The sequence below is a fragment of the Melanotaenia boesemani genome, chromosome 3, assembly GCF_017639745.1.
Source record: "Melanotaenia boesemani isolate fMelBoe1 chromosome 3, fMelBoe1.pri, whole genome shotgun sequence".
NCBI classification, from domain to species: Eukaryota; Metazoa; Chordata; class Actinopteri; order Atheriniformes; family Melanotaeniidae; genus Melanotaenia; species Melanotaenia boesemani.
In genome coordinates this window covers 21,691,122-21,713,241 of record NC_055684.1, presented here as the reverse complement: position 1 = coordinate 21,713,241, position 22,120 = coordinate 21,691,122, and the positions used below count along the sequence as shown (strand labels likewise).

General features: G+C 37.3%; 2 protein-coding genes across 3 annotated transcripts; both read left to right on the top strand.

The window, feature by feature from the left end:
- Positions 1 to 619: 619 nt before the first annotated feature.
- Positions 620 to 5,754, top strand: rdh5 (retinol dehydrogenase 5 (11-cis/9-cis)). The gene is made up of 6 exons (XM_041981426.1): positions 620 to 704; positions 1,787 to 1,864; positions 1,957 to 2,279; positions 2,389 to 2,647; positions 3,520 to 3,683; positions 5,362 to 5,754. Exons 2-6 carry the CDS (start codon positions 1,788 to 1,790, stop codon positions 5,580 to 5,582), a joined length of 1,044 nt encoding a protein of 347 aa, XP_041837360.1. The 5' UTR covers positions 620 to 704; position 1,787; the 3' UTR covers positions 5,583 to 5,754.
- A 1,353-nt stretch (positions 5,755 to 7,107) lies between these two features.
- On the top strand, positions 7,108 to 21,602 carry gls2b (glutaminase 2b (liver, mitochondrial)). Of its 2 annotated transcripts, XM_041980675.1 has the most exons (18): positions 7,108 to 7,354; positions 7,658 to 7,757; positions 7,897 to 8,018; positions 10,509 to 10,638; positions 10,999 to 11,078; positions 12,039 to 12,202; positions 15,099 to 15,157; positions 15,899 to 15,931; positions 16,057 to 16,115; positions 16,273 to 16,339; positions 16,758 to 16,808; positions 16,926 to 17,102; positions 17,202 to 17,333; positions 17,964 to 18,056; positions 18,137 to 18,198; positions 19,336 to 19,412; positions 20,672 to 20,735; positions 20,889 to 21,602. In XM_041980675.1, exons 1-18 carry the CDS (start codon positions 7,182 to 7,184, stop codon positions 21,043 to 21,045), a joined length of 1,800 nt encoding a protein of 599 aa, XP_041836609.1. In that variant the 5' UTR covers positions 7,108 to 7,181; the 3' UTR covers positions 21,046 to 21,602. The 2 variants fall into 2 exon arrangements, with proteins under 2 accessions (XP_041836609.1, XP_041836610.1); XM_041980676.1 differs by lacking the exons at positions 7,108 to 7,354; positions 7,658 to 7,757; positions 7,897 to 8,018; positions 10,509 to 10,638 and having other exon boundaries at positions 10,997 to 11,078; positions 12,006 to 12,202.
- Positions 21,603 to 22,120: the final 518 nt, after the last annotated feature.

The window sequence follows — 22,120 nt, the reverse complement described above, 5'->3', positions numbered from 1 at the left end:
CTTGATGCTGTAGTCTAAATATGGAAATATGTATTTGTCTGTGACAAAATTTTGACTGACATGTCAGGATCAACTTTATAATTACATTATTTTATTGCAATTGAGGCTGCTATTATGAAGCAAATCTTGCCAAATGGTTAAGACATCTAAATCTTGCTTACTGCAGCTTTTCTGAGCCAAATGACTCATGTCATACAACCACCACCAGAGTACAGCTCGTTTTATTTCAGTTGTATAACTAAGTCTTTCAGAAACTTCATGAATACAAGACTTTTGCATGTGGGATTATTATAACTTTGTATCAACACCCTGAAAACATAAAGTTCTTATGTCTGTATCTCATGAGAACCATCAGACTCTAAAAGCAGATTTTTGTTTTTGTTTTTTTTGTTTTTTGTCAACTTCTTGAAACATACAGGATATGGTTTTTAATCCAGATAAAGTTGGGTGTTTGGTTATTTTTAGAAAAAAGAAACAAGTCCAAGTGTACTGTGCAGAAAAAAATTTGGGGCATTTTCTTTTCTTCAACACACGCACTAAATGGTTATGGAACAGGGATTACTAGTAGACTTGTCTTAAGGGATAAACCACAGGGATAAAGCTTCTCTTTCACCAGTCTCTCTGAGACAGAAAAGTAACTAGTAAGGGAAAGGGAAGAGGACGGATAACTTTTGGTGATCCATTACTTTTTACAAGAGACAAAGGTAGGATGATAAACTTTTCTTATTTGCAGCATTAATTTCCTACAGTGATTAATGCATTATTTTGGTTTCATCCATGTGGTGGACATGATGCATTTATTTAAATCCTACTATTATATGATATTTATTTCTATAATAAAAATGTTTTAATTAGAACAGATTGATTTTTTTTTTACATATTTAGAGATCTGACACATTCATCAGGTACAAGTTAAAAGTGTTTTTTTAACGTCTTTTTTTTTTTTTTTTTTTGCCTGTCTTGTAATGTGTAAAAAACAATGAGCTGTTACCAAAAATGTTCAAATGTTCATTTTGATTTTACTGTAACTGAACACGTTTGGGGAATTTCTAGCTTTCCTGGAGTAGTGACAGTAAATTAGGCCTTGAAATTTTGAAAATGAAGGCACAAAACTCATTTGTATAGTTCATCTCAAACCAGCTGGATGATGTGCAGACTGGGCTTATCTTTCATCATCATTCAAAACTTACAGTCTGGTTCATCTGGTGGGTTGAGTCTTCATCATTCTCTGCTGCAATTAAAATTAATTAACTGAATAAAAACTGGATAATATGGAAGTTTTGAAACTGTGGATAGGTAAAATTAATAAAAATTTGATTGTGTTTCTTAGACTTTTTCTTTTATTTGTTGATTTAGTTATTTTAGATTTTTTTGTCTGTTTTTTAAACTAAATATAAGCACTGAAATCTAATTGGCTTTCATTAGAGATCAGGCTAAGCAGGTCTATCACGGGTATTAAAATTATACCTCAAAACAATGTAATACCCCTCCCCGGGTCCTGCTCCCTCTCAAATGCCTTTCTTTCTTCCCTAAGAGTATTAACCAAAGATTTCTCACATGGCCAAAGCAGCAAAAAACAGTTCAGCATTACAAGCGCCTCTTTTACAGAGGCTCTCGGTGAACAAAGTCATTGTTTTAAGTGGTTGTCAGGAATGTTTTAAAAAAACACTGCCTCAATTAAACAGCCCAATGTTATGAAACAGAGTAGGGTTTTTAGTTATGCGGGATTCCTGAAATTAATTAGTGTCATTCCATTCCCTGAAAACCTGATTTGGTTTTTGTACAGCATGTTTTTCCAGCAAGCTGATCAAAAACAGACATCTGAAGGCATCCTGAATACACAGTTTATCTACGATCTTTTAGGGTAAGAAATACAATTGATCAACTACAGCTTAGAGCTCAAAGCAAATTTCTGAAGCTCACTTGTTGCGCATTCTACCGCCTCTTCTCTTTTAGGGAAAATGCCTGGTTGTACATTGCTGCTGCCTTCATGGTATTGTGGATTCTCGTGTGGCTGTACAGAGACAACCTGGAGATTGATAATGTCAGTGACAAATATGTCTTTGTGACTGGCTGTGACACGGGCTTTGGAAACCTTCTGTGTAAGAAGCTGGACCGTAGAGGTTTTCGTGTGCTCGCTGGCTGTCTCACAGAGAAGGGAGCTGATGATCTGAAGAGAGTGGCAGGGCCTCATTTAAAGACTGTTTTATTGGATGTGACCAGTCAGGATAGCATCCAGAATGCCATGGAGTGGAGCAAGAAGGAGGTTGGTGAAAAAGGTGAGAGATGATAAAGATTAGTTAAATATAGGACAGCTCAGTTAATTATATCCAACACACTCAATGTCTAATGTCTTTTTTTCTTTTTTCTCTTGTATTTTACTTGAAGGACTTTGGGGTATTGTGAATAATGCTGGACGCTCATTGCCTATGGGCCCTTCTGAGTGGATGAGAGTGGAAGATTACCACGGCACACTGAAAGTGAACATGCATGGAGTGATCGCCATGACAATGACCTTCTTGCCTCTTATCAAGAAGGCTCGTGGCCGCATTGTAAATGTAGCATCAGTGCTGGGGAGGGTGGCTGCAAACGGTGGTGGATACTGCATCTCTAAGTTTGCAGTGGAGTCTTTCTCCGACTGCCTCAGGTGAGCTTCAGAAATACTCATCAAACCATAGAAGACATTTTGGTGACAGTAGTGCTTAAATAACCTGAGAGCTATTCTCTTCTCTACAGCCTGTTTCATTCTTTTAATCACTTTAACAAACCCATCATATGATTAGAAGGACATGCAGTCATACAAGCCATGTTACTGACTGTTTAATAATGGAAAATGCTTTGGAGATTTGTGTTATATTGCATTATCAGTGAAGCAGAAAAAACAACACAGTAATAAAATTGATTTTGTTAAACAAATTGCACCAATGCACAAACCTCTTGGCCACAGCAGCTGCCTCACTGACATATGTTGCCTATTAGTGGAAATAGAGAAGACTATTTGTCTTCCTAATGCTTCATAAAAAGCTAATACTTTCTCTTTTTTTCATTGTTTGTGTTTTAATTTAAGTACAAATCAAAAGCTTTAAGCCAAAGTTTAGCAGCAAGTGTCAAAGAGTTACGTTTTCAAGGGCTTTGCCCATAGCCAGTCATATATTCTGTAGTTATCTATGTATTCTAAACAGTTTTATTGAACAGATTAAAGTTGCCAGATTGGGAGGCATTTATCCCCCAACAAAGCACTGGTCTTTCTGGGCTTTGATCCATTTGGAAGGTGTTCTCATTGACCACCTGCTGAATTTTACTCATGAGCCAGAAGAACTTTTTACAATCTTTTTACAACAGTTCAGAAGTTATTTTTAGGGACTTATAACCAAATTGTAAACCACATATGTTTATTTTCCAAAAATTAGGTAATCAAATAAACCCAATTAAAGGCTGACTTGTCAGAAAGTGGTAGTGTTGGCATGGAATATGACCAGATATAGAGTGGTATAGTGTACACAACCTCTCTGTTCTCAGGAGAGATATCAACTACTTTGGAGTCAATGTGTGCATCATCGAGCCGGGGTTTTTCAAGACAGCCGTGACCAGCCTCGAACCTCTCGAGAGGGAGCTGCATCGTCTGTGGAACCAGCTCACTCCTGAAGTAAAAGCCAGCTATGGAGACAAGTACCTGGATAAGTGTAAGTTCAAAAGATATGATTATCATTTTCAGTGCAATCAAACCCTTCTTGTGGCTAAATATTATTTGAAATTTAATTAAAAGTAGCTGTACGCTTCCAGTCAAACGTTTGGACAAACTCACCCAATAGATTTCAATATTCAGATTCAAGATTCAAAGTGTTTATTGTCATTTGGCCAGTAAGGAAACAAGTTTCCCTGAACAATGAAATTCCTACTTTGCCGTCCGCACTGAATGCCATAGAAGATTATACATAAAAAATAAACAACTTTAAAAAAAATAGATGGAAGATAAAGATAAAGATAGGATAAAAAATGAGTAAATAATCTATGTACATAAATGTGCATTGTGCCACATTCAACAATGAATGATTAGCTGGGCAAAAGAAAACCATCATAAAGTAGTTGGTAAGATGCATGTGCATTATCTATTATATGTAATAAGACACATAAGCAGTAAACAATATTGCAGTTGCTGTGGTTGACAATATGAAGTCAGTGTGCAGGATACAAACCGTCGTTACAAACTTCTATCAGCTGTTAAGGAGTCTGATGGCAGAGGGAAAGAAAGAGTTTCTGAGTCTGGTTGTCCTGCATTTCAGACTCCTGTATCTCCTGCCTGAGGAGAATGAACAGTCCATGTTGGGGGTTGGAGGGGTCTTTGATGATGGAGGCAGCTCTACTGCGGACTCTGTGCTGGTAGATGCTCTACAGTGAGTGCACTGGAGTCCTGGTGATCTTGGACACAGTCTTCATCACTCTCTGCAGGTGTTTGCAATCTGTGACAGTAGAGCTGCCGTACCACAAGGTGATGCAGCTGGTCAGGATGGACTCAAATATGCAGCTGTAGACATTTCTGAGGATCTTTGGTGACATGCCAAACTCCCTCAGCTTTCTCAGCAAGTACAGCCGCTGCTGAGCTCTCTTCACCAGTTGTGTGGTGTTGAGTGTCCAGGTGAGGTCCTTGCTGATGTGGACCCATGCTCGCCCTCTCCACTTCCAGCCCATGGATAAGCATTGGCTGATGAGGGTTCCTTTCCTTCCTCATATCCACTGTCATCTGCTTGGTCTTGTCCATGTTGAGGGTGAGGTTGTTGTCCTCACATCATGACACCAGAGAGGCTGCCTCCCTCCTGTAGGCTGCCTTGTCCCCACCAGTGATGTGTCCTATCACAGCGGTGTCATCCACAAACTTCAGGATGGTGTTGTCCTTGTGGGAGGATGAGACTGAGGACATACCCCTGTGATGATGCTGGCTGAAGTCCTGCTCCCGATCCTGACAGACTGAGGCCTGCCTGTCAGAAAGTCCCGGAGCCAGTCACAAAGGATGGGGTTTAGTCCCAGGGAAAACAGTTTGTGGGTGAGCTTGTGGGGGATGACCGTATTGAATGCCGAGCTGTCATCCCCTTCAAGCTCACCCACAAACTGTTTTTTCCTGGGAATACACATTTAATAGGTTAATGTGTCTAAACATTTCGCTGGTAATCTGTCTGTTTCATGGCTGTCACTTTGAGTGTTTACTGTAATTTGATAAAAAAAAAAAAAAAAAAAGTCTTTCCTCTGCAACAAATTGTAAAGTTATTTTGCATAAAAAGTAAACAATTTTTAGATAATGTAAAAATAATAAAAATAAATTGATTTGTTGAATATGTATTCGCAATATGTGATTCTTCTCTGCAGACATCAAGGTCCAGCGTTTGATCATGAATGCTATCTGCGACTCTGATCTCACCAAGGTGACCAGCTGTATGGAGCATGCTCTGACTTCTGCCTACCCACGTACCAGATACAGCGCTGGCTGGGATGCCAAGCTTATCTGGATCCCCCTCTCATACATGCCTTCCTTTGTAGTTGATATTGGACTGAAATTGGTGCTGCCACGTCCTTCAAAGAGTGTGTAACTTCTGATGAAGAAACGTCTTCAAAGTTATTGGGCTTTTTATGTCATTTTTACTCATTTGATGTAACACAGAGCCTGATACCCATAATCCTTATCAACACAACCCATGCAATAATCTGACATTGCTGTTATTTTCCATGGCAGATAATGCATATATATAAATATATATACATATATATATATATATATATATATGCATTATCTGCCATGGAAAAACTGCAGAATGTTGCTGTGCATATTTAGACAGTTTAAAATGTATTAGTAATACACACACACACACACACACATATATATATATATATATATATATATATATATATATATATATATATATATATATATATATATATATATATATATATATATAGCTTGTTAACACAAAGCAGTGCCTTTTAACACTGTTATTTATGTTGCTTGGTATGGATGTTATTAGCCATCAAAGCCTGAATAAAGAGAAGTTTACTTCAGAGAAACTGTTTCACAGAGTTTATTTATTGATTGATTTAATTTTTTGCCAGGGGTTACTATGATGGAGAAGATGTAGAAAATGACAAAGACTGTGTGCAGTCTTTTGAAGTCTACAAGTTTAATCTTGTTTTTCTAAACTCTCTTACTTTATTTAGTCACAATAATGCCAAAATATTTCTCTGGCTCCTAACAAACCAGCCAAATTTTCAACCAACAGCTAAAAAGTGCAATGCTGTAATTAAATGTCAGTATGTTTTAAAACGATTGTGGTTGTTCTCATATTGAGACTCATTTGATATTTTATCTGAAACTCCAAAATTCTTTCCCACCAAAATTAAAAGGTTCAAAGGGCCAAAAAAGCAAGGAGCATATAGTATTTAAGCAGCACCAGTAGTAGCAAGTATTAGGTAGAGGGAAAGACAAGAGCTGTGCAGCTTAAGCTGTGGCATGAGACATATAATGTACACATGACCTCTAGACTAAAGTAGAGTAATATTTACAGTTGTCTAGAGCAGTGGTTTCTGACCTGGGGTCCCCAAGGGGGTACCCCAAAGAGCACAGGGGGTCCCAGAGGCTTTAAACATTAGAGCCATTGTGACTAATGTCCACAAATTGTCCCTATTTTAAGGAAAACAAATTAAGGCTGTATGTTGTTCAATTCACTTTGGCTTTGTCCAAGGACAGGACTCTACCAGAATACATTATTTATGGTGAGAAACACATTTTTGAAAGCCTAAAACCATTCTGGAAAAGCTTAGCTTATAGATTTCCATATCTATTTCCATATCTATAAGTAATTTGGGCTTTTTCATTTATATCATATCCTTTTGGTGAGATAAATAGGAAATTCTAAATGTATATAAAGTCAAAGCTTGGGTCTAAGGAGGAATTTTTTTTAAAGATATATCAATGTTCAGAATAAAGCTTTTAGCATAGGAGGGCTTTAATCCAGCAAACATGACCGCTCTACACTGGCAAGTCCATCGACAGTTTAAAAAATTCCGACACCACATGAATGCAGCACAATTTTAACACGTGAAAAGTCAGTGACCCCGCGGGAGCTGCTGGTGTTCAACAGCCGTTTCCCTGAGTCCTCTTGGGGTGGGCTTGTAGCGTCGTGTTTGTCGCAGCCATGCACTGTCTTAAGGCGCTGCGTTTGCCAAACGTCATACAAGTTATTTTCAAAAGTACAGATGCATTAAGGAAGGTTTTCGTTATTCATCCAACATGCTGTTTAAGCACCAAATCAACTATTGCCTTCCAGCGACGATCGTCCGCTCACTCGGATCATTTCCATCTCAAAATGTAAGTGTACCTGTGTAAAGACCTAACAATCTACTTACAAACTAGTGGTCTTTAATCACATTTTTATTCACTGTTGTCATGGCTTAACAAAAACCGATGGACAGAAGTTGTTGTGGCTACGCTGCGTTCATCACAGAAGTGCCCATCAGCTCATGTTTCAGTCAACCATGTCTTTGACACACAATGTTCAACTGTCAACTAAAAAAAATCATACATGACCATAGACTTATTATATAAAGTACTCGTATTAACTTTAATCTGTCAAAGTATGATTTCTAAAGGCTTGACTCTTTACTTCACCAGGAACGTGCATTCACAGTCCCCCGGTTTTGGAGTGGAAAATATGCTTTTCTACACCATCACAGAAGGCAAAGAACAAGTGCCCGTCTCACATTTCATTGCAGTGAGCATACATTTTTGTTTAGCTGATAAGCTTTCTATGACTCCGTTAGCCCAGCTACAGTTTATATAATCTGGATGCTTTGTGGTGTTTTATTGTCTGCACAGACAGCATAACGCTGGCTCCAATTTCATGTTTGCAGGCCTTGAAAAAAGCTGGCCTTCACCCCTCAGACCCTCGTCTGAGGGAGTGCATGGAGAAGCTGCGACGGGCAGTGAGAGAATCTGTTGGTGAGGTAATGATGGACAAAGACCTTTTCCATAGGTGAGACAGCAGCATCCCAGGAGACATGGTCTGGGATGTTAAAGACAGAGCAGCTTTATTTGTACTGTACTTCCAAACACAAAGGCAGTTATGATGGCATAGAAATGAATCAGACCACTGATGATAACTTCACTGGTATTTACAGCTGCTGGAGTTAACTGTAACTGAAACAACCACATAAGACAAGTAATATTCCTTTTTTAGGAAGTACATTTTGAGATACTGCAAGAAGAAAAGTACAAATGTGAAAACAAAGGTTGATATTTGGTCCTGATATACATGCAACCTTGCTGTCACAATGCAATGTTTTACTGGTACTTAATGCTCTTCTTAATTTATCCAATCCAGTCCGATCCAACTTTATTAGTAAAGCACTTTTAAACAACCATAGTGGACAGAAGACTAAAAGCACAGCGAATAAAATCACTCAAAACAATAAAATCATCCATCCATTTATAGATAAAAAAAAAACCAAACTAATAGACAGCAAATATATTTGACATTATTTTTATTTGGTTAAAAAAAAATATTGGTTGTAATTGAATGGAATTGTCTAATTCTATTTAATTTAGCTAGCCCACCTAGTTCCAGTAGAAATAAGATGGTTGTTACTAAACCAAATGCTTATATGTAAAATGTTTTAATGTTACTTACTTAATCCTTACGAGGCTAAATGAAGAATCAGCTTCCACATGACCTGTAATGATTTTTCCTAAAATGACTCCTAAATCGGATTTTTTCCTCTTTCTTATGAATACCGTAGAAGTTAGGGTCAGATGGACAACGTGCACTCTCACCGCTGCCTCCATATATGCAATTATATTTGGAAATATGCTTCAAAAGGCTTACTGCAGGCTTGATCAGCACAAATCAAATGCTGCTGGGTTTTATTGTACTGGGCTTGACTTGCTGCCCGTATCTGCAGACCTCACTTCTGCATGTGCAGTGCCTGGCACTTAACTTTTAGCCCAGTGACTGCTGGTCTGGCTGAAAAGAGATAACATGCCTCCCTTTGCTCTTTACTCATTACAAAGTATTTTATGGCGATTTCCAGAAGAGCAGCAGGCTCTAGCTACGTTCTGAGTGGTGGGAAGTTTTCTGAGTTAAAAGTCAATTCTGAATCAGTAACATTATACTCCAGGTGACGACGTGCTTCAGTTTTATTTTACATGCTTCTTCAGTTCAACTAGTTTCAAATTGAACAGAAAATAATACATAAAGTGAAGATTTTTGCATTCAGCTGTGTTGTTGACACAATTTATTCTTTTACCATTTTTCTGTGGGAGTTTGGACACATATCACAGCAATAATAATGTTCTGTTTTCATTCTCCACCAGGCATGAGGCTGGTACAGACATTAGAGCAGGCTATTTTTAGTCTGACCTTCTGACAACAATCCATTTTAATACAGGAATTGTTGTATATGGCATGCTGCTTAATTGCCTGTCTCTTCGTCTCTGTTGTTGTCATTTGCCATGGAGGAAGTCAGTTTTATAGAAAAAGGGCAAAGTATCTTATTAATGGGTTGTAATCCAATACTATTCTTTTAAATTTTTGATTCGTTGCTATGGCAGTGGAGGCTGTGGTTATGATGTGCCTTTTTTTAATTTCATATTATTTACAAATGGTAATTTCATTTTGATTCCCCAACTGTCTGGATGTTGATTAAATCATGGAAATACTAATCTCTGTTCATTAGAATTCTAATCATGTTTTTGCATTTGAATAATATTTTCCATCTAACCCTTGAATTGGTGTGCATATAACCCTATACTGCCATTTTTATTATTCTAGGATTTGTGAATAAGGACATTACCCATCACCTCTTTCACCTCACTTCCATTTGAGCACCGTATATTAGCCCACAGATAATAACACACTGCTAAATGTCAGCCTGAAGACTTTGTCCGTGCTGGCAGTTTGAATTAAAATGTTGTCATTGGTGTTTGCAGCTAGAAGACAGAATTGTTCCACCATTTTGTTGACCCTGTTTCACTTCTTTGACATTTTCTAAATGTAAAAAATACAGTAATAATTTTCCCTTCAAGTGATCATGAAAATTCTTAAGTTTTGCATAAATTATTAAATGTATGAACCCAAGTAAATAATTTATGACTCAAAATACAATATTTAAAATCTTTATGTTAAAGAAATCTTTAACAAAATAATATTAAGTTGAATAAGAAATGTGCTATATAGTCTGTATGCTTACAGTAATTCCTGTTTCATAATGTTTTGCTTGACAAAACAAGATATTATAACATAAGTCAGGATTTTCTTTCAAATAATTATCTGATAACTGCAGGTGTGAAAGTCAGTGTTTTGTAGGATGTCTCAGTTTGTTAACTGCCATGTTCAGAGTAACAGCAGGGTGCTCCTGTGGTCCACTCACACTGGGCACTGCATACAAATATATACGGTCACAATGAAAGCACTTCACTTTCATTCAGTATCCCTGGGTAACTTTGTCATGGTGTGTTTTTCTTTTAGGTGTGTTGGTGGTAATGTCGTTCTGCTCATCCAGGCCTTCAGAAGGAAATTCATAATCCCTGAGTTTGATGTATTTGTGCAAAAAATAGATGAAATCTACAAAACAGTGCAAAAACAAAATGATGGGAAGGTAATCTTGCTCTATTTAATTTCTTATCATAAAAGACCTTTTGAGTTTTATTATTACCATTGTGACATGTTCTTTGTGTTGTCAAGTTTTATTAATATTGCCACTTCACAATTTCTGTGCACCAATATGTCAAAGTATGTAACATGTTTTTTTTTTGTTGTTGTTTTTTTAAAACTTTAAATTTTACATTTAAATGGGCTTTTAATGGGTTTGCATAAAATATGGAACCCTCTCTGTATTATATTTAAATGATCATTTTAAAGGAAAAATATCTCACCTTCGTCAGTGTCTTTAGTTGTGACACTATTGCATAAATCTGTGTACCTGAAATGATGTTTCTCTTTTAAATTGTGACTACAGGTTGCAAACTATATCCCCCAGCTGGCCAAGTTTAACCCAGAACTGTGGGGCGTGTCCTTGTGTACAGTTGATGGCCAGAGGTACGTTTTACATTTAGCACATATTTTCATCTAAACTGGCTAAGCTTTTCGCCTTAGTACAGCTAAATAAATACATAATTAGTGTGTTAGAGGTGTCGATAAAGTGTTGTCAGAAGAGATAAGTCTTATAAATATTCTACTCTGATTACATCTGCTAGCTTATCTTGTTTAACTACAGAATCCAGGATCTCTTGTGCGTAGAGATGGAGGCACCAGATGATGTTCTGGGTGGAGTGCAGTGGCTGATAATTACATACTGTACCTGTGTGGCTGACTTTAGAGAGCTCGGTGCAGACCCAGAAACACTCTGCGAGCAGCATTAGTTACTTAAATTTGATTTTTTATGACATGGATAGTTACTGGAGTTCAGTGCAGTGCTATGTGCTCTTTTTGGTTGATCAAACACCAGAGAAACCATCTGTAAAGGTTTCTGCTGTGCGTCCCAGGAGACTGGCTACTAAGCAGTTGTGGTAGACCAGGCGGGGGTTAAACATGGTCATTAGCAAAAGCTAAGTGACATACTGAGCCAGAAATTGCCTGATTGCCCTTCTGTTGTAAGGCATTAAGCCACATGACAGAAACAGACACAGCTCACAGCTTTGTTTAGGAAGATACATAATGTTGACTGAGCAACTGGGGTGACCAACAGAGAGTCTTAGTCTCACCATGTGGGTGTGTGAGAGACAAGCTTAGATTTGTACTTCGACTGTGGGGTTATCTGGTGGGAACAAAAGGTACAGATAGGTATAACAGTGATAAGAGAAAGCATTTAAGGAGATGACTTGAACTAAGGAAATGGGGTGTGTGATTTACGAAGACAGCTCAAATCTTTTCTCTGGTAAAACAGATTTGCCTCCAGCTGTGAATGTCAGAATAAATCAGTTGTATGTTTATCAAGATTTAAACATTACTTCCCAGATTCTGTAGGCTTTGAAGGCCTATTCTGCCGTCTCTCATCAGGCACTCTGTGGGCGACACTAAGCAGCCATTCTGCCTGCAGTCATGTGTGAAACCCCTGCAGTATGCCATTGCTGTCCATGAGGCTGGAACAGAGAGGGTTCACAACTATGTTGGTATGGAGCCCAGCGGACTTAAGTTCAACGTGCTCTCACTTGATGATGAAGGTGTGCAATGCCTCATTACCACCTCATTCCTCTTTAAAATCATCCAACACTGTGCAGTCAGTGTTTGTATGTTAGCATCTAAAGCCCATGTTGCTCCAAGGCAAGGCAAGTTTATTTGTATAGCACATTTCATGTACAAGACAATTCAAAGTGCTTTACATAAAACATTAAAAACATTACAGCGGGGGTCCAGGAAGCAATAAAAAGTGCATTAAAAGCAAACTTCAAAAAGAAATAAAAGAAATTAAATAAAAACAGAAAAAATAGATAAAATGCAAAACATAAAAGTTCCAGTGTGAGGAATTAACAGTTGTTATGATAAAAGGCAGCAAATAGAAAAGTTTTTAACCCTGATTTAAAACTGCTGAGAGTTTTAACAGACCTTCAGTTTTTTGGGAGTTTGTTCCACATTTGAGGAGCATAAAAGCTGAATGCTGCCTCGCCATGTTTAGTTCTGACTCTGGGAACTGAAAGTAGATTTGACCCTGATGACCTGAGGGATCTGATGGATTTATAACGAACCATAAGATCCTGAATGTAATTTGGTCCTAAACCATTCAGTGCTTTGTAAACTAACAGCAGGATTTTGAAGTCAGTTTTTTTACAGACAGGAAGCCATGATCTACTTTCTTGGTCTTAGTGAGGACTCGAGCAGCAGCGTTCTGGACTAACTGCAGTTCTCTGACGGACTGTTTAAGGTAACCTCTGAGGACAGCATTACAGTAGTCCAGTCTACTAAAGATAAATGCATGGACAAGTTTTTCCAAATCCTGCTGAGTCATCATTCCTTTAATCCTCGGTATGTTCTTTAGGTGATAAAAGGCTTCACAACGATCTTAATATAACTGTTAAAATTCAGGTCTGAGTCCAGGACAGCTCCCAGATTTCTGGCTTGGTTGTGAGTTTTGAACTTAGCACTCAGCTTCTAACAGCTAACTTTTAATCTTTCTTCCTTGGCTCCAAAAACTATTTTTTCAGTTTTGTCTTCGTTTAACTGAAAGGAGTTCTGGCACATCCAATCTTTAATTTGATCAATGCAGTTGATCAGTTTGGATTGGACTATAGTCTCCCGGTGAGATGGTTATGTAGATTTGTGTGTCATCAGCATTACTGTGGTGACATATTTTGTTGTTTTTCATATTTTCAAGTGAATGGCAGCATGTAGATGTTGAACAGCAGTGGCCCCAAAATAGAGCCTTGGGGAACTCCACAACTTATTTTGGTTCACTCAGATTTTGGTTACCTATAGACTCAAGTAGTCCCTGTCTTTTAAATAGGTCTCAAACCAATTAATTGCAGTACCACAAAGTCCTACCCAGTTTTTCAGCCAGTCTAGTAAGATGTTGTGGTTGACTGTGTCAAATGCTAAGACAGCAAGTGGTGTTTTTCAGATGGCCAATGATCTCATCCAGGTTTTTAGGACTGATTGGTGAAAAGTGTGTCAGGGTTTTCATGTCTCTGAGTGGACACAGGGACATATGTCCTGCCCCTGGCATGGAGGCACTGACTGACTGTCTGATTTTATACATTTTGTCAGTAAAGAAAGAAGCAAACTCATTACAGGCTCGGTTGGATAAAAGTTCTGGGGTTACTGTCACAGGAGGATTAGTTAGCCTATCAACAGTAACGAACAAAGCACAAACATTATTGCTGTTCTTAGCAATGATGTCAAAAAAGAAAGAACGCCTTGCATTTTTCATGGAGCTCTCTTTTTGGCAGTGATCACTTTCACCTTGATGGGTGCAATGAAATCAATAATGCTTATAACTTTACCTTTGAAATGATCCACAAGCTTATCAACTGAAGGCCAGGGGAGGGAGGTGAGGGAGAGAAAGCTTGTATAAACATTTCAGTGGTCGATTCACCAATGTACCATTTTTTGATAACCTCCATTTGGGTTTTTTTGTTGACAGTCACCACAAACTTGGAAATATTCAGACCTTTACAGATGACTAGATCCAAACAGTGTCCTCTGTTGTGTGTTTTTTCTTTCACATGCTGAGTTAGACCAAAGTTATCAAGAACAAAGCACAATTGTTTCACCTCTCTATCCACCAGGTCATCAGCATGAATCTTGAAATCACCAAAAATAACTACTCAGTCAAAATCAACACAGATTATTGACAGCAGTTCAGTAAAGTCATCAGAAAAGGTTGCACAGTATTTAAGTGGCCTGACGAGAGGGGGAGGTCATCTGGAGAGCCACATATTCGAATGAAACAAAGTTTTTATAATATAAGTGCTTGCTTTGGAGGGAGTCATTAAACAGAACAGCCACTCCTCCACCTCCACTACCTGTGATCTAGCTTTACTCACAAAGATGAGGTTTGGAGGGGTTGCTTCTATAAGAACAACCAAATCATTTTCTGTATCTAACAAGGGTTCTGGTAAAAACAAGAAATTAAGTTTGTGTTTTGTAATATAATCATAACTAAGAATGTTTTTCCAGCCAAAGATCTAACGTTTAGTGAAGCTAGCTTCAGTGTGCTAAAATGGTAGGCAAACATATTGGTAGCTGTGCTACCACTATCTGTGCCTGGTAATGACTGAATTAGCTTTACAGTGTAGTGTAGCAACAATTAAAAAGTACTCAAAGCATGCATACCATTATAAGTCACTTTTCAAGTTTTTTTTAGAAAGGACTTAAAGTGTGTCATTGGTTTTCAGTAAATATCTTCAAATATATTTAAATTCTTCAAATGATAATTTTATTAGTATTATAAATATTTTGCTTGTAAATCATTTCTTGTTTACTGACAATATAAAATAACAGTGTAGATCTAAATAGTTGACTTACTGTTTGATTTATGTTCTTGAAGACCCTTCTGCAAGGCCAGTCCTTAGTTTAGACCTGCTTCTTTAACTTAGCACCTTATCTCATTGCATTTTCTCTCAGATAAGCCCCACAACCCCATGGTGAATGCTGGAGCCATAGTGATCAGCTCTCTTATCAAGGTAAAGAGATGAACTTGACGTCTGATCGTTAATCAGCACAAATAATAAACCACTCTCTTTCCAGTAAAAGTTAGAAACAGAAAAAAAGGTTACAAAATGTATTTGTACTTTGGAGCTGCATGAGTAAAATAATAAAAAGATTGCATCCATGGAGGTAAATTTACTCAGATTCACATATCATAACAGCTGTAGCAGTGGCAGTTTTTTATGTCATTTTGTATAGACAACATGCTGCTTGCAGTGAATTATTTGTTTTAGTTAATAAGTTTGACTTGACTTCAACAATGAACTGATTTTAGACCCATAACAGGCAGCATGACACAGCATTTGATCCCAGTAGTAGTAGTTGAGTATTTTGGCTGTGTTTATGAATGTTATGACAAGGTTTAAGGGACATATAATGAGGAGTAGCAAGGTATTTGTAGCCTTAAAGAAAAAACTAGCATCCAGATGTACTAACTAATAATGGCTGTTTTTCTTTAAAACATAAAAGTGGACTAATTGTATGTAACGTAGTTCTTTAAAATACCCCCTGAATTCTATTTTAACTTTATGATCACAGCCTATCTTTCTTCTTGTTGTTTCCATTGATACCAGGATACAAAATGATGCAATCAGTAACATATTCATGCATTTGTCACAGAGTAAATTAGTGGTTAATTTTAGATGTGGCAACCAAATAAACAACAATTGCAATCAACATATTTTTGCACAAGCAAATGACTGTTTCTTTGTTTTTAGCCTCACTCAAATAAGGCAGAGAAATTTGATTATGTAAGTAGTGTGACTCAGTTTGCATCATCTGTTGAAATAAAAACTGTAAAAATATATATAAAAAGATCATTTCCATGTTCAGAAATCTGCTGCAGTTCACAGAAAACTGACCCTTTGTTTCCCAGGTTATGGAGTTTGTGAAAAAGATGGCTGGCAAAGAATATGTTGGATTCAGTAATGCTATGTAAGTGTACTGAACGATTAATTCAGTTTTACATTTATATTATCTCTGTTTAGCACGACTAAGCTGGAAGAGCTACTGTGTAAGGCAAATTACATGCCCACTGCCTTAGTGCATTATTGATGCTTCAGTATTGACCTCCACTGCTTCTCTGCCTCAGGTTTCAGTCAGAAAAAGAAACAGGCGACAGAAATTTTGCCATTGGATACTACATGAAAGAGAAGAAGGTCAGTTACAGGATGATGCATTTCAATGTGTGTTCCAGTCATTTTAAGGTACAGTTTAGTTCTGACATACCCATCTTTAAGCTCTTACCATCACATTTACATTTTTAAGATATGACTCTTTTAAAAGCTGACATATTAGGCAGTGACTAATAGCTTTTTAAATGACTGACAAATCTGTACAAAAATCAGAAACATTAGATGAAGTCAAAGGTAAAGAACATTTTCCAACAACTCAAACTTATGTTTTCCTGTCTGTTGCTTTTCGTGGATGTTTTAAGAAACAATCTGTACTTTCTCCCAGCTTACAGTCCTACAGTTATATTTTCTATCTGACTTAAAGACTAACTGATTCTTTCATTTATAAATGCCATATGACACAAAGCTAATATATAGCTGATGATCAAATTTCATTCACCAGTGTTTTCCTCCGGGAGCTAATATGATTGATGCCCTGGACTTCTACTTCCAGGTGAACTGCATTGACTTCATTAAGAGTTCTTGTTTTTGTGTAACTTGGGACTGAGTTAGCCACAGTAAAAATTAGTTGAGTACTTTCAAAGCTAAACTGGCTTTTTGTTTCACTCAGCTTTGCTCCATTGAGGTGACATGTGAGTCTGGAAGTATCATGGCTGCCACTCTGGCCAATGGAGGAATCTGTCCAATCACAGGCGAGCGTGCCTTGTCTGCAGAGGCTGTGCGAAACACCTTGAGCCTCATGCACTCATGTGGCATGTACGACTTCTCTGGCCAGATGGCTTTTCATGTGAGCGACGTCAGCATGCAACACAACCATTCTTAGACAAAATAATAAATAACATTCATTTGCTTAACCAACGTCCAACGTCTTCCTCACATCTACCAGGTGGGCTTGCCTGCAAAATCAGGGGTGTCTGGTGCAATACTGCTGGTGATCCCCAATGTCATGGGAGTGATGTGTTGGTCTCCTCCACTGGACAGAGTTGGAAACAGCGTCCGAGGAATACACTTCTGTCAGGTAAAAGCCAAACATTTGCAATTTTTGCAATTTAACTTATGATGACACCATACATGCTTCATAGAGATTTTTAAGATATTCATAGAGATTTTTTTTAAGCCATTGAATGCCTCTGGTGAAATGTTCTCATATTGCCACAGATTTTTTACTTGGATCCATTACAAATGTAAATTTATGTCCCCATGAAAACATGCAATTTCAGTTAAGACATTTTTTTAAGACCATTAAGCACCTTCATATGCCACCTACCGTACCAGAGGAGTGGTTTCATGTAAACAAAGGGGACATCTGAAGCTTTTCCATGTCTACGCATAAGTATCACAAACGTAAGGATGAAACATGATATCTCCATTTGACTGTCACCCCACAACCCTGCACTGGAATAAGAAGTATAGACAATGGATGGATGGGTGGATGGACTCCTTCCTGATTAAATGTTGGTGCTCAAAGTCAGCATCACTTAAACTTCACAAAACGTGATTTTTGGCCATAACTTGAGAATTCTCTCAGTAATTATTTTCACATTTCAGCCAAATATTTGGGAGGAAAATCAATAAAGTGATGACATTGTTATTCCGAAAAGGTCAAAAGGCAACTTCAGTGTGACATTATAACATTCTGTGTCTTTAGGAGCTTGTGTCACAGTTCAATTTCCACAATTATGACAATTTAAGACACTTTGTAAAGAAGCAGGACCCCCGCAGGCAGGATGGTCATGACAGGGTGAGTCATTTTTTAATTGTCCATAATGTCAGATGTTTTGTGATATTCTTTATTTATGTTGCTTTAATGTTTCTCTGCAGAACAAATCTGTTTTCAACTTGATGTTTGCTGCTTACAGTGGAGATGTATCGGCCCTGAGAAGGTATCAGAAGCCTCGATTGTTGTTGTAAAAATGGCCTTTGTGGTGTTTACTCCCGGTTTTAGTCATAAAATTATACAGACAAATGACAAATTAAATAAAGGACAGACTTTTTTGATGTGATGGAAACTGTCTCACTGCTGCTTGGCACCAAATTTTCAAACTTATCTGAAGTCTAGGATCCACATTGTTTTTACTCACATCGAACATGCCCCATAGAGAAGAAGCTGCATTTGTGCTTTTGGTGTTTCCTAGTAATGTGTCACGTTGTTGTTGTCAAGATAAATATTGCATAGAGATCTCAGTTTTTATTCAGTCTTAAACAGAAAAGTATTTTGAGCCTGGGCCTATTCTACAACCTTCTTAGGTGTATATGGATTAAAAGGGACAGAAACATTTGGAAATGGTCCAATATTAAGCGAGAGCACTAAAGTGTAATTGCGAAATGGCTGTAATGTCATCTGCAGGGTAATTGACCATTTTTCAAGTAAAAGTGCTTATTTTTCAGATTCTGCTGTTTGGTATGGTACTGATGTCAGGCTCAACTTAACTCAAGCTTATAAAATAACCCCTACTTTAGCCCGGCAGGTCTCTCTTCTCTTGGAACTGAAGGAAAGGTGCTTTAGTGTTTTGTTTTTGTTTTTTTTCCCCCCAGTTGTCAGGTAGTAATCCTGTAGACAAAAATATAATCGTCTACGAGTGTTTGCATCTATTTGCACCCATCCACATCTCACCTCCCACTTGAGGATGTTCCGCCTTTGCAAGTAATGTTTTTCTGCCACATTTTTTAAATGCTTAAATACATCCCCAATGTCAGTTTTGGAATCATTTAAATGCAAGTAATTTGTGCTCCAGCTGTGTTGACTTCCTGCAGAAAAATGTATCCACCTTTGAAGGACTTCTACTAATAATTTTGGGAGATATATTTATAACAGTCCATTAATGGCACAAGCAAGCACTTTCACTCTTTCACCCCCATTTTTCATTAAGATATCAAGAGATGTTTTTATGAGTGAAGCATCTTATGGTATTATGCATTTTATAGTTTTTGTCTAAATCATTTGATCAGTTTATACATGTTTTAAGTATGTAAGAAGTGGATTGGTGAACTGTTAAAATGACTTTTCTGTAATGCTGTAGATTTGCCCTTTCATCCATGGACATGGATTTGAAAGACTATGACTCCCGAACCGCACTGCATGTTGCTGCAGCAGAGGGTAAGCTCCACCTGTTCAGGCTATTCATGTTCCTGGTATTTCCTTTAATCCTCAACTGCATATCTTGTATCATTAGTTATTTTTAGAAATAAACATTCAGCTATTTGTTTTTGCTCAAGGTCTGATGTCAAAATGTTTGACACCAGAATAAAAAATTTTCAATTAAGAGTCAAAAAAGGAAGAATGGGCCATAGTGTAAAAAAAAAAAAATAATAATAAAGTGATCACATATTTTACAAATATTTATATTTGTCTCACAACAAAGTAGTAAAAGTTTATTTTAACTTTACACATATTCTGTCTTTACTAAAACGGTGAGTTTTTTTAATCTTTCTTTAAAGCATCGTCATTACCTGCTGTCTTAGTCTTCCTGGGGCTCACACGTAAAGCAACAGTACAAGAAATTACCTTAAAACAAATCAGCATTAATAGAATTTAACACACGTAACTGGAAAAACCCCAACCCACCCCATACTTCCCATCGCCCCATACCTTAATGATAAGCAATAAGATAAAATAAAAAGTAAATTACCCAAAACAAAATACTAAATTAATCACTAACAACAAGAGAGAAAACAAATTGTCCAAATGTATCTATATATCCACACAAGAAATCACACTGAGAATGTATTTTCCAAAATCAGCGCATTTCATGCCCTCCTGGAATTGATTTATAATAATATCAATAAAAATAATTTGGTAGAAAAATATTCTCATTTTAGAAAGGGAGCATGGCAACTTACTCCACAAAGAGTTAACCTTATATAAAACTGTTACCTGCATAGCACATGACCATAGGAACTACTATATGAACGAGCGTAAACTGTCTTATGTGACTGTGTCTGATATTGACATAAGAATTTTTTTTAATATAATCTTTGAGGCTGATGTGTATACGGTTAAATAAGACCAGGATGTTGATAATCTGACTTCAGCTTTGTGGATAGAATCAACGCTTTACAAGGTCTTTTTTGATGCACAAGACCAGATAACAGAGCAACAGTCAAAATGAGACAGAACTAAAGATTGTATAACTTGTCTGAGTGATCAGTTTTTTAAGAAAAATCTTTTTAAATGGAATGGTTGGCATGGAAACCCATGGTTATGTCCCTTAACATTGTTTTTTTTTTTTAATCTTAGCTATCATACTCGCATCTAAGTCTGAGCATGGTCATGCTTTTTTCTGTTGCAGCTAAGCTGTGTTCCTAATCAAAGTTTTTTTGTGAATTGATTCAAAAGTGGAATCTGTTCATTCTCAGGTCACATAGATGTAGTGAAGTTCCTCACCGAAACCTGCAAAGCTGATCCGTTTGTGGAAGACAGGTGAGACTAAGTCTGTGCGGCTTTCAGTCTGTTTGAATCCTTTCGATTTTCTGAATTTATACAAAACTTATATAATTATCTCCCTACCAGCAGTTATTGTAAATGTGCATTGCTAAGAATTCTCCCCTGTAAATTTCTCATCATCACATGCAGGTGGGGGAACCTTCCTGTTGATGATGCCATGCAGTTTGGACATGAAGAGGTGGTGAAAATGCTCAAAGATTACCAGCAAGGCTACAAGCAGCAGGAAAAGCAGCACAGCGAGGCGGAGCATCCCCAGAAGCTAGACACCATCGAGGGCATGGTGTGATGTCTCAAAGCAGAGACCTCCAGCTGTAACCTTTCAGGGGCATTCGTGCAATCTGTTTAGAAATTAAGAAGTCAATTTTCAACACATAAAATAATTGCCAAACACGAGCAGAGTGTGACTACAAGCATACAAATGAACCATGCAAAGTAGCAACTTGAGACCTTAATGAAAAAGGAAAAAAATCATATGTAGAAACTGCACAGCAGGAAAGAACATATTGTGTATAAAACAAAACAGATGTAAATGCACATTTGCAGCTTATATAAACAATGTGTTGCAGTAGTTTTAGACTTAATTTGATGCTGCTAAAATACATGATCAACCTGCCTACAGTGTCCATGATCTGCAAGGTTCATGTATTTTTTATTAGGGCCTTTGTTATGTTTTACTATGGTTTCTTTTTGTCTTTGATTTGTTGTTTTTCAATTTGTTTTATTATAAAAAGGCATTTAAATTCACATTATTGCATAAATTTTATGTATGAAGTGTTTTATTTGACATTTCTTGTATTTAAATAGTTTCATATGCATCATGCATTAAAAACCACATGAAACATTTCCACATTAATTCCATCCACTGTAAATGTTTTGCCTGCCACTCATAGTTTGATTTTATTCCGATTTTATTAGGTTAGGTACGTCTTAGTCAGCCATTTATGTTTAAATATAATGCAGCACCATTAAATCACCTGAAAGTAGGAATACATGATGAAGCAGGAAGGAAAATGCTCAGTGCTGAACTGTTTGAAATACCCTCACTGCAACAGTGCTTTTTGCATAATTATCGTATTATTTTAGGAGACAGGATGAATAAAAATCAACCCACTTTGAAGAGGATACCACTAATGTACATTTTGAGGTCAGCTCATTTTAACACATTTCTTCATGGTGATGCACCTAAATGTAATGTTAATCAGTATTGACAGATTGACCTTTTACTGACCTGGCTCATGCTGCTAATGAAGACTGGAAAGCGGGCAAATACCGGTCAGCCTGCTGTTCCAGCTCCTGTAGTTTAGATTTTAAATTCCACCAGATGGCACTGTGTACCCATCAAACATTATCTATGATCTCAC